Source organism: Lipotes vexillifer, unplaced genomic scaffold (assembly GCF_000442215.2).
Source record: "Lipotes vexillifer unplaced genomic scaffold, Lipotes_vexillifer_v1.1 scaffold76, whole genome shotgun sequence".
Taxonomy (NCBI): Eukaryota; Metazoa; Chordata; class Mammalia; order Artiodactyla; family Lipotidae; genus Lipotes; species Lipotes vexillifer.
Genome location: NW_006773751.1, coordinates 3457367 through 3469877, shown reverse-complemented (window position 1 = coordinate 3469877; position 12511 = coordinate 3457367). Strand labels below are relative to the sequence as shown.

General features: G+C 48.5%; 1 protein-coding gene across 1 annotated transcript in view; it reads left to right on the top strand.

Moving 5' to 3' along the window:
- The window catches only part of TEX35 (testis expressed 35), a 23888-nt gene extending 19321 nt beyond the window's left edge, over positions 1-4567 (top strand). Inside the window, exons 8-10 of the mRNA XM_007448539.1 lie at positions 2363-2540; positions 3681-3845; positions 4449-4567. Coding sequence (XP_007448601.1) covers positions 2363-2540; positions 3681-3845; positions 4449-4567 — 462 coding nt within the window. The remainder of the gene's footprint in view (positions 1-2362; positions 2541-3680; positions 3846-4448) is intronic.
- Positions 4568-12511: the final 7944 nt, after the last annotated feature.

The following is a 12511-nucleotide window of genomic DNA, read 5'->3' as shown; positions in this document are numbered from 1 at the left end:
GCCCGTGGGCCATGGCCGCTGAGCCTGCGCGTCCGGAGCCTGTGCTCCACAACGGGAGAGACCACAACAGTGAGAGGCCCGCGTACCAGAAAAAAAAAAAAATCTCACTTCTGGAGAATGAACAATGAGTGTGAAAGCCCAACCCCAATTCCAACTCTAGAGAACTAAAAAGGTGAAGAATATGCCTTCAGCAGGTGATGGAGCAGAACGGTGCAAGGTTCTGCCCACCTGACACTGTTTTATCAATATCAGCTTTTAAACGTGACCAAGAATGTTTTTTTTTTTTTAAATGGGTGATGAGTTTGTGGGGAGATGAGCGACTCCAATATGAGTCTAATCCATACAATATTTCTGAGGGCAATTAAGTGATACATATCAGATGCTTTAAAAGATAGGAAAAAATTACAGGTGGTCACTAGGATTTAGTTATAAGGATACTCATCATGGAGTCATTTATGATATAGATATTTAAAAATCAGAAACAACATAAGTGGACACCAGTTGGTTAAATAAATTGTGGCACATCCATAAAATGGAATGCTCCACTGATATTAAGAATAATATGTTGTTGAAATATATTTAATGCCATCAAGAGATGTTAATGATATAATGTTAAATTTAAAAAAAGCAAGTTAGGAAATAAAGTATAATCCCATTTTTGGTAAAAATTTGGTGTGTGTGTGTGTGTGTGTGTGTGCACATAGGAAGGCCTGCATGAACTGAAAAGACTTAGATGGATATAATACAAGAACAGAATAACAGCAGTGGTTTTCTCTGAGTAGTAGGATTATGACAAGTTATGTCATACTTTGTGCCTATCTATAATCTCTAAAGTTTCTACAAGGAACATGCATTGTTTGTATAATAAAACTAATAACATTTTTCTTTTTTTAAGGAAGAGAAAGGTGGCCCAGGAAGGACCCTTATGAACAAAGTCAGGTGAGATCTCCCCAAATCCTTTCTGATGGGAAGCACCTTGGACCTTTCTCTTTCCTGGGAGTGGCCAGTGAAGTCATGCCGTGTCTATGTGTTCATCCAGAGGAAGTGGGCGAATTAACACCACTAAAAGGACAATAGAAAACAAAATGAAAATGGCTTTATGTTTTTACCCATGAGTGACACTTATTCGATACGTATTCTCCCACCACTGCTACCAGGGGTCTCTGCACACTCCTCTCTCCTCTGAGGAATTACAGTGGTCTGGAGTAGAGAAGGAGCCCCTGCAGTCTATCCCCAACAAGCCAAGCTTGTCCTTTTAGAATGTCACTTAGATCTCGTTGCTCTTATGCTCAGAACTTCCAGTGTTCGCCCATTTCTCTCAGAGCAAAATCCAAAGTTGATGCTTGCAATGCCCTGTGGCATCAACCCTGCTACCTTCACACTCACATACTATTCTCCCCCTTACATTCTGGGCTCTAGCCACACTGGCTTCTTTGTGCTTCTTCACACATACCGTGTACACTCTTGCCTCAGGGCCTTTGCACTCACAGACATTCCTGCCCATTTCCTCAGCTATCCATGTGGCCGTCACCTCAAAGCTGCCTTCTCAGTGGCACTTTCCCCATCTGTACAAACAACAATATCCCCACCTCCAGCGTGCCTTATCCTCTTTACTCTGCTTTATTTTCCTCTCCAACTCACTTAGCGCCGACTTACATACTATCCATTTCACTTGTTGTGGTCTGTCTTCTGCTGCTCGGATGTGAGTTCCTTGAGAGCAGAGATTGTGTTTCTGTCACTGCTCTACGGCAGGGCCCAGGGCAGTGCCAAGTGCATAGCAGGGAGTTGACAGGGACTTGCTGAACGGACACATGAGTATAAAGATATTTGCCATGTACTGGGCACTGCAGGCTCTGCACTAAGATCTTCACTTGCACTGTTTCATTTTATTCTTACGATTACCCCATGAAATCATTCTGTCTGTCTTTCTATGAAGTCATTTAAATGGTCATCCTCCCTATTTCGTATAGGATGAAACAGGCTCAGAGAGAAGGTAATGAAAGTAATCTGTCCAAGGTCACAGAATAAGTGGCAGAGCTGGAGTTTGAACCTGAGCATTCTGATGTCAGAATCTCCCCGTGTGTCCCTGGGTCAGCAGCATTGGCATTACCTGGGAGCCTGTTAGAAATGCAGAGTCTCAGGCTATATGCCAGGCCTACTGAATCAGGACCTGCATTTTAACAAGACTTCTCAGGTGACTCCAGTGTCCATTGTAGTCTGAGAAGCCGTGCTCTATGCTGGGCCAGCAGGTGTATGGAAGATAGGGGGCTTCATTGAGCAAGGGGCTGCCACAGTTTGGGTTAGTGGCCTTGGGTTCTTTACCCCTGTGGATGGTTCTCCTGCCCGCTACCCCTCGACCCAGGAGCTCTTTAGTATCTGCCGGCCTTTGGGGGGAACCAAGGTTCGTGATGAGGAGGGAAAAGTCAATGCCAACCTCTGTCCAGGAGCCAGTCCTGCTGTGGGCACTGTTGCTTCCCTTTCTTGGAGGAAGGTCTCTCAGCTCACTCAGGGAAAACCAGACCTGTGCCTCTTAAAAGCATGTGAGAGAACCCATTGGCATCAGAGATGCAGCACTGAGCCTGAAGCAGAAGCTAGCTCCACCTGACACTTAGGCACTCGGGCCAGGGAGGTTGTTAAAACAGAAACAAAACCTACTGTTATGGCTTCCCTGGTGGTGCAGTGGTTGAGAGTCCGCCTGCCGATGCAGGGGACACAGGTTCGTGCCCCGGTCTGGGAAGATCCCACATGCCGCGGAGCGGCTGGGCCTGTGAGCCATGGCCGCCGGGCCTGTGCGGCCGGAGCCTGTGCTTCGCAATGGGAGAGGCCCGCGTACCACACACACACAAAAAAAACCCCTACTGTCAATTAAATTATGAATGCCTGGGAGCCCACCCTGACATCTATTTTTATCACTGAGCGCCACCTTCAGTTTTGACATTCATGAAGAGTGGGCATCGAATAAAACCAGAAACCCACCCTTCCAGCCTCTCCCAAGCCCATTCAAAACAAGAGTAAACATAAATGTAAACCCAAGTACGTAAAAACCGACTATGGAAACGGACCAGCAGAGGGCACTGTGACACCATCAGTCCCTGCCCCACTGACCTCTCCAGAAGGAAAAGCTGCAAAGACACAAGGAAGGAAATCACACAAGATTAGGGGTCTGGGTCCTGGGTCCCACCCCGGCTTCATCTTTGGAATCTTGTGGGAGCCCAGGACACCTGACACCTCTGATCTGTGCCCACCGGCAAGCCAGGGGTCACCCACATAGGGATCAGTTCCAAAAGGCCACCGCCCAGTCTGGCATTTGGGATTCACAATGAAGTGACTTTCCTTTGCTCCCTTCTTTACTTAACCAGCATTGGTCGAGCACCTGCTGAGCCAGGCACAGGGCTAGACCATGCAATTTGCCCAAAAAGTGGTGCCATAACAATAGTTAGATTCTAAGGCTAGCCCCCTAAAGACTTTCAAATCTTTAATATGGAGAAGATAGAACTAATGAGATTATTTTCTGCTCTAGGGTCAGAGGAAAGAAATCGGGGAAGGGCAGTGTGGAGGAGAGGAAAGAAAGTGTGGGGAGAGCGAGGGGGCCCCGGTTTGTCTTCCAACCCCTGCCCGGTGCGCATAAAATATAGAACCTTAAAAAGTTTGTTTTGACTTCCTCCCGTTTCCCTTTCTAGACCCTGACTTGGGACTTAGCCTCTCCAGAGTCTCAGACTGCATGGGGCACTCCCAGAGCCCCCTGCCCGTCGTGGAGGCCATGCTCCAGAGTTTTCTACCCCTCCACTCCCCGTCCACACCCCCAGGCCTGCAGCTGCCCTTCTCAGCTCCGTGTTGGCAGCTGAGTAATCCATTAAGCTAACACACCCTGATATATGGTAGATTGATCCTCCCAGGGACATGTGTATCTTTTCAAGATTACCCAAATTCACCTCTGAGTGGTAGATTTCCAGACAGTGGGCTGGAGGGACGTGACCATTTCAGGCTGTTTGTGTCGGGGGTGGTATTTTGAGGGAAAGACCAGAGCACCTGCCAAGGGGTGTCTCACACAGTCTCTCAGAGGAGCTGGCAGGAGTGTCTTCCAGGGTGGGGGTGGGTGCTAGTATGGAAAGGTCATTGGCAATAAAGGATTTGCAGGTCAGAGATTAATCTCTCTGAGCAGTTTTGAGTGCGTGTGCGTGTGTGTGTGTGCGCGTGTGTGTGTGTGTGTGTGTGTGTGTGCGTGTGTGTGTGTGATTCCCTGTGTGTGCTGGGATAAGGCCAGAGGGAGAAGGCCAGTTTAGGGGAAAAGGATGGACTGCAGGGCTGGACGCAGGAGAACCACTGAGGTAGGAGAAAGGGCCTCCCGAGGCCGGGGCCTCACTGTGGCAGCACCAGGCCTGCCTCTGCAAGGGCCACCTCCCGGGAGCACCGCTTGGCCGAGCACACTCTGCAGATTCTGGCCGCAGAACAGAAGGCTGTGCTGCCCGCTGCCCTGCACGGTTCCCTGATGTCCAGAGACCTGCTCAGAAAGTCCGGCCTCGGCGGCTATGGGCGGGCTGGAGTCGAAGGGCTGGGTCTTTCCTAAAGGGCCTGCTGGTGGGAGGTAAGGGGACACTAAAGGGGCAGGGAGGATGGTGACAGGATCGTTGCAAAGGCAGACTCCTCCATCGCAGCCATGGACCACACAGCAGCCTTAACCAGGGTGCTTCCGGCTGAAGTTGTCCTTCAGAATGAATCTTGGGCATCAGACACATTGCTTCCTCACTTCAGCTGCTCCCGAGGCTCCCGGAGGATCCCAAACCTGCCACTTGTTATTCCTCTGAAAGGGTCCACTGGCTGTGCAGGAAGTGAGGTGAGGAGGGAGGAAACCTCTTTGCTCACCAGGCCTTGGTACAACAGGAAAAGCTGCGTACCTGTCCACATGGAAGGATTTAAAGCTGGATTTAAAGCCCTGCCTGGTTCGTTGTGGAAATGTTTCCCCAGTTCTACCTCTCAAAGTCCCAGCCATCAATGATGACAGAGGTCAAACTAGAGATTCAGTCAGGGGAGGGTTCTAGAGTGCTGATAACATCCTATTTCTTAATCTGGGTGGTGGCGATATGGGGGTGTGCTATGTATAAAAATTTATGCATCAAACTGCAGATGTTAGATGGTGCAGCTGCTTTGGAAGACAGTTTGGCAGTTCCTCAAAAATTTAATGGAGTTACCATTATGACCCAGCAGTTCCACTCCTAGGTATACACCCCAAAGAATCGAAAATATATGCCACACAGAAGACGTGTGCGTGAGTGTTTATAGCAGCATTATTCATAACAGCTAAAAGGGAGAAATAACCCAAATGTCTATCAGCTGGTGATGAATGACAAACAAAATGTGACCCATCCATACCATGGTATATTACTCAACCATAAAAAGGAATGATGTACTGATACATGCTACAGCATGAATGGTCCTTGAAAACATTATGCTTAGTGAAAGAAGCCAGTCACAAAAGACTATATATATAATAGTATGATTTTATTAATATGAAAAGTCCAGAACAGGCAAATCCACCGAGATAGAAAATATTGCAGATTAGTTATTGCTGGGGTCTGGGGGAGGGGGAAGTGGAGAATGAGTGCTAATGGATATGGGATTTCTTTGGGGGTATGATGGGAATGTTCTGGAATTAGTTAGTGGCAATGGTTATACAACTCTGTGACTGTATGAAAGATGACTGAAGTGTATACTTTAAAGGGGAGAATTTTATGGTGTGTGAATTTTATCTCAAAACCTGGATCAAGCGGTACACTTATGATTTGTTCCCTTTGATCTGTGAATGTTATACCTTAATAATAATTTTTTTTAATTTAAAAGTGAAGATGCCACTTCTCTGTTGCTATGGCTCCTGATTTTTTAAAAAAGTCACAGCAAAAATGCCACCTCCTCTATGATGGCTCCCTCACCCCTGCTCTGAGCTCCTTTAGCATTTAGTGCTGATACCCCGCTTACTGCTTATTGCTTGTAGAGCCTGGCCACTCAGAGTGCAGCCGTGGACAAGCATCCCTGTATCCCTTGGAGGCTTTTTAGATGTGCAACATTTCATGCCCTGCGGGCCTGCTAAATCAGACTCTGCCTTTCAACAAGATCGCCAGGTAATTCACATACACATTAAGGTTTGAGAAACACTGCTCTAGAACAGGGGTCCCCAACACCCCGCCCCGGCAGTGGAAAAATTGTCTCCCATGAAACTGGTCCCTGGTGCCAAAAAGGTTGGTGACCGCTGGTCTAGAAGGCTTCCCTCACTTGCCTCCCCCTCTACCTGCTGCCTACACCTTATGACTGTCTTTGTCTCTCCCCACCTAGTGAGCATCAGCATTTGTGGATTCAGTGCTAGTGGCCTCAGAACTAAAGCCAGTACCTACTCTAACTCTAAGACCAGGATAGAGAAACTGAAATCTGGGGACACTTTGGTCAGATAAAAGAATATGTCAACTTTGCATGTCCAAAGTGAGGTCTCCAAATACCATTTCCCACCGAAAGGCATTAGAGCTTTGGGAGAAATGGCTGATTCTAGGTCTAAGCAGAAAATGTACAAGTCTTCTCAAGTCATGTTTAAAAGATTCAGGAACCAACTGGAAGAGACTCCCGCTGATCAAAATGGGGCCACTTGAGCGTCAGTAAGAATATTTACTGCAACGAATTGAAACACATCAAATGTGTTAAAAATCCATGAATTCATAGTAATACTAAAAACTAAACTAAACTCTGATGGTAAGAAAGCAATTCATTGTTTTGAAAATGGTAAATAAAGGGAGGAAATCAAGCAATTATCCTGGATGTCAAACAGTAGATAAATAGTAATATCTGATTCTATTATTCCTCCTTTATTTATAAGTAGGAATACTTCTATGAAGGAGAAAATGATAGAATCAGATGTGACTATTTTGAAAGAGTGATATTTCAAAAGATTCAGGCATTGACCACCTGCAGCATCTAATATCACGGAGACAAACAGACATCATGTGCCTCCTGTTGGAAGAATATCCCACCACTGAAACCAAACCTGAATATGATTAAGCTCTAGATCCAAGTACCAATTTACAGGAAAAATAAGGACAGAGATCCTGTAAAATTACACCATTGGAAGGTTATCAGCAAAATCTAGATTGTGGACAAATCTACAGAATAAAAAACCCAGTGTCTTCAAGAAACAAATTGAGAGGAAAAAAAAAAGACAGGAGTAACCTATAGATTAAAACAAAAGTTATAGCAGCCAATTTCAACAAGTGAACCTTATTTAAACCCTGATTCAAACTGTTTTTCTAAAAATCCATTTTGAGACAATTGGGGAATTCGAACACCAGGAATTACTGGTTATGATACAAAAAGAGTTCTTTCTGAGTGATTTACTAAGACTTTTACAGATGAAATAGTATGACATCTGGGATTTGCTTCAGAATAATAGAAGATGGGCTAAATTGTTGAGAGTGGGGGGGATGGGGCCAGTTTGGACGTTGCTGGGGTTTGATGGGTGTGTGATAGCTCATCATAGCATTCTGTCTACTTTGTTGTATGTTCAAAAGTCTCGAAAATTAAAAAGCTAAGACAGACAAACAAAAGATTTATAACAAAGTGTTGATGTAAGAAAAACATATAAGCAAAACAAAACAGAGTGTAGGTAAAGGATCCATAACTGTCTAAGAACAATAAGATGACGTTTCTTGTTTCCTCCTCAACCTACTTTCCCATGACTAGATTTTTTGTAACGTAATAATTTGCCTTCAGAAGCGTTCTATAGAATGAGACTCTCAACTCACAGTCCAGAGAATGAAGCAGAAACATAAACGTTTTGAAAACTGAAGGAGAAAGAATTGGATATAGAGACAATTATGGGGGACTTCCCTGACGGTCCAGTGGTTAAGACTCTGCGCTTCCACTGCAGGGGGCGCGGGTTCGATCCCTGGTTGGGGAACTAGGATCCCACATGCCGTGCTGTGCGGCCAAAAAAAGAATTATGGGTCAGAAATGAGCATAGCTCAGTTCACACCAGAGGCCCACCAGCCAAGGGCATGGGCCAGGCTGCAGATGTGGTCACGGCCGTGTTAGGGGTGGAAATAGTATGTCAGTTTAGCATCCTTCTCCCCAACAGAATCAAATGTTAGAGTCATGGTTTCAAACCTGGCTGCACATTCGAATCACCTGGAAAGCTCTGGAAACACACAGATGCACAGGATTCCACCCTGGCCCCATTAAATCTCTGCAGGAGGCCCGAGGCTTCAGTGAGTGCCAGAGCTCCCCCAGGTGACTGATCCTGACATGCAGCCAGAGTGAAAGGATTTTAGCCAGCCTGTCCACATTTAAATAGCTGGATAAACCTGCTGGGAAATGATGGCAGTCACTGCCGGATAAATGACAAAGCGAGTTGGTAAGTGAAACACCGGGTGTCAACCTCATTCTGTTTTCTTTGAGTCACTTGAGGTCATTTGGAGCCACTGTGTCCAACCTGAGTCACTTTTCTCTGGTTCTTTGGGGTGTGGCTGAGATCCAAGGAGGCCAAAGGTTGGCTCCTGTGGGCTTGGCTGTGGGCTCCCGGGGCTCCAGGTTTTGGTGGCACGTGGCAGGTACCAAGGGTAAAGAGCTGGCCAGCAGAAGTCATGGTCTGGATCAAGCTGGGGAAGGAAAGGTTTGGGGTCCACAAGGATGTCCTCCTGCTCTGTGCTGGGCTGTGAGTCAACCCCAGGAACACCCAGCGGCCAGGCCAGCAGCGCCAAGCCCAGATTCCATCTCCACGGCAACGAAATCCCTCCCTGGGGATCTGGGTCTGGCGCTGAATGGTGACCTTCATCGGTGCCACCTAGAAAGTTCATTTAGCTAACTGACAGGGAACAGAGAGATTTAAAGTCAATGTGGGAGGGAGGCCCACGAGGGAGGGGATATATGTATACTTACAGCTGATTCACTTTGTTGTACACCAGAAACTAACACAACATTGTAGAGCAATTATACGCCAATTAAAAAAATATGGAACGAAAAAATGAAGTCAATGTGAAGCCACTGATCCCTGGCAGCTGAGGAAGGCAGTTTCTAAGCAATCGTGGCACATTATGGGAAAATGTGATTCGAGTTTCCAAACTTCCATTCCCAGGTATCCACCGTGGCGCAGAGCAAGGCCCAAGCCCCACCCCCATGCAGGGGTTGAGACTCAGCTGGTCACCTACCACACCTCCTTCTGCTCTGCCTCATTCCACTCTGGGTGTGATCCACCCTTTGACCTTCCCCTTGCCTCAGCCCCACCCGTGTGTACCTGCTCTGACCACTGGCTGGCTCAGCCTTGCTCACGGCTCCTAGCCCTGGAGTTCTTCCGGCTTGGCCTCTCTCAAGAGCTTCCCTTCTCAGGCCAGTCCCACTCGCTATGTCCTGGCCTTCCTGGGACCTTCCCCTCTTTGGCCCTGGCCCAAGAGGTCCTGGCATCACTTACCTGCCCCCAGGTAACAATAAGACAGGAATCTATATCCCATCAACTGGGCGAGGATAAGTTTAAGACTCTCAAGGATCTTCAAGCGAGACATCCTTGGGTCCATATGAGCCTGGAGGAAGGCAGTGTGATGTGGGTATTAGGGCAAGATCCGTGGCCTATGGGATCAGGACAGTTCCCTGGAGAAGGAAGGACTTCAAGCAAGTAAGGAAGACAGGCTGGCTATTAGTTTGGGGGTGAGAAGTAGGGGGACTGTGCAGTCATGTGGGTGGTGACTGGAGACACGTCAGGAGCAAATGGGCTCTAGAACCCCTGAGGGCGGGGGTGATACCCAAAATATTTAACCGGCCCGACCCTGCGTCTGTGCCAGCTGTGACCCTCCAGTTGCTGGGTTATGGGGAGGTCTGCGGGGTCTTGGGGGAGGACCAGGGTAATGATTGGCAGGTCACAGTTAGGTTGGGGGGTGAGCTCAGATGAGCAGCTGTTTACCTCCCAGGATGGAAGTGTTTCGGGGTCTCAACAATCCTCGGGGCCGTGAGTAGCATGTACCAGGGAAGCTCTGCCCAGCCCGTGGGTGGGGCAGTGGCCACGAGATGTGAACCCAGCATGCAGACACTACGACTGGACACCTCAGCTGCATACTGTCTGCAGGAGGACACAGTCATGAGTCGGGAGCTGCTGGGTTTCCTTCCTTCTCAAAAAGGATGGTATGTTCCAGCATAGTGCCGAGGACCCTGCAGTCATCTGCTGCCTTTGGAAAAGCTGTGACATCTCTATGCTGACCCAGCCATCACCAGCCATAGCCCAGGCCCCACGCAGGAGAAGCTGGGGGCCTCCCAGCGTAGTCTCCGACTTGGAGGCTTGCAGCCTTCCTTGGGAGGAGGACTCCAGCCTCAGTTGGTCTTGTGAAGTCAGAAAAAAATATCAGGGACATGAGACTGGGAGGTTTGATGATTCATTTAGAGCCAGGAATGTCAAAGGATTGTCCCTGGGACATGACAGCGGTAGTTATAACCTGTATGATGGGGGCTGGCTGCTACCTACACAGGGGCTCTCGCCTGCAGAGGCTTCGCTGGGAGAAAAGCCGTCCTCCTGTGAGGCACGGGCATTCAGGGACACGGGTGGGGATCTGGCAGGAGTCGCATAGCAAGGCTTTGACAGGCCAGGAACCCTAACTTCAGGGACCGGGAGAAGAACCCCAAACACTGTTACTGGAGGCAGAGCTAGACGGCAGCTGAAAGCTCAGCACAGCCACGCCAGCAGAGCCTGGGTGGCGGGGGGCACGGAACTGGCTGACTGGCTTAAGCACAGAAGGAGCTTACTCAGTGGATGCGGGGATGCATACAGATGTCATCAGTAGGGAGGCTGGAGACCCACACTGGGGAAACGTCCCAAGGCAGGAGACCCAGCTGAGGCCACGCTACGGTTAGGATGCCACTGCCGGCACTGCTGCCACTGGGCACGGAACGCTGCCTTCACAGATGATCTTCTGGTCGAGCTGCCACGGCCCCAGATGAGTTCTCTTCTGTCCCTGCACTTTTCCCATCCCAGGTCAGAGCCCCCAGTTGCCTGGGCCAGGACGGGGAGCCCACAAGCTCCGTGGGGGTGGGGAGATGGGGGAACACCTGGGCCTTCAACTCCCAGAGGGCCTGATGGATCCTGCCTCCTGCCGAGACTCACACAAGGGGGTTCCCTCAAAGAGGAGGCGTGCTGGAACCTGGGGCAGCCTAAACAAACAGCAACAGCCGCCAGTGCCCACGATGAGCTACTCTTGTCTTTAAACTTAGAGAATATCCAGGTTAATAACATCACCTAGAGATGAATGAAAGAGCAAAAGACTTCGTGTGGGCACATCCTCCTATTCCACCTGGGGCCGTACCCAAAGCAAACATTTATAGATGCAACACTGCAGGAGTGGAGGGGTGGGTGAGAGGAGTTCTGCCCTACGTAGACATTCCAAAATGACTCCATTCTTACCCTCCAGCGAGTCTGCTTTTCCAGTGGTGCAACTGCCACCTCATGCAGCCAGAGAGGATGCTGGGACCTGTGGAGACTTGGTCAGAGGTCCTGTCAGACCCTATGGGATGTGGTAACATCTGGTTGTTGCTGATGGGTGAGGGGAGGTTTGACAGTAACACCAGAATGGCCCATGGATGGCTCCTGAGGGCCCATGGACACCCTGAAATTGTGTGGAAGATGTTGCATGTGTGCACATGCCGTTTTTCTGGAGCAAGGTCAGAACTTTTCATGGCATCTTCAGATGAAAACAAGCACTGCTAGAACAAAATTTCCTCGACACCTTCCTGATGCCCCAAAGGCCTGATGGACTGCACTGAAAGATCAGTTTCCATCACCATCCATTCAAGACCTCTCTTCTCTCCTTGCCATGGTTAATACTCCAGCCCCAAATGCTCCTTCCCTGCCTCCAGGACCAGAGTCATACACCTAACTTGGACGTTTGAAAGGCATCTCCTCTGAACACGTGCAAGCCAGAACTCTGGATTCACACTCCCCCAACACCCCATTCCTCCCCAAGCCTTCCCTATCACAGTTAATGGCACACTTCTTTTTTTATAAAGAGGAAGAGCTGTGCAGTAGTTAAACACTGAGTTCGTTCAAATCCGAGCTTTTCCACTTGCTAGCCATGTGAAACTATGCAAATGGATTAAACTCTCTGTACCTCAATTTCTTCTTCTGTAAAATGGGGACAATAATAACACCTAGTTCATAGGAGTGTTGTCAAGTTTTTTAAAATTTATTTTCATTTGGTTGTGCTGAGTCTTAGTTGCAGCAGGTGGGCTCCTTAGTTGCGGCAGGAGGGCTCCTTAGTTACGGCATGTATGTGGGATCTAGTTCCCTGACCAAGGATCAAACTCGGGCCCCCTGCATGGGAAGCGTGGAGTCTTATCAGCTGCACCACCAGGGAAGTCCCCTGTTGTCAAGTTGTAATGGCTTTAAAATATGCCAAGGGTTCAGAAGAGTTAGCCTGGCTAACAGTACATGTTAGGAGTTATCATCCTTCCAGTTGCTCAGGACAAAACCCTGAAAAGGATCCTTTATTTCTCTCTTTCC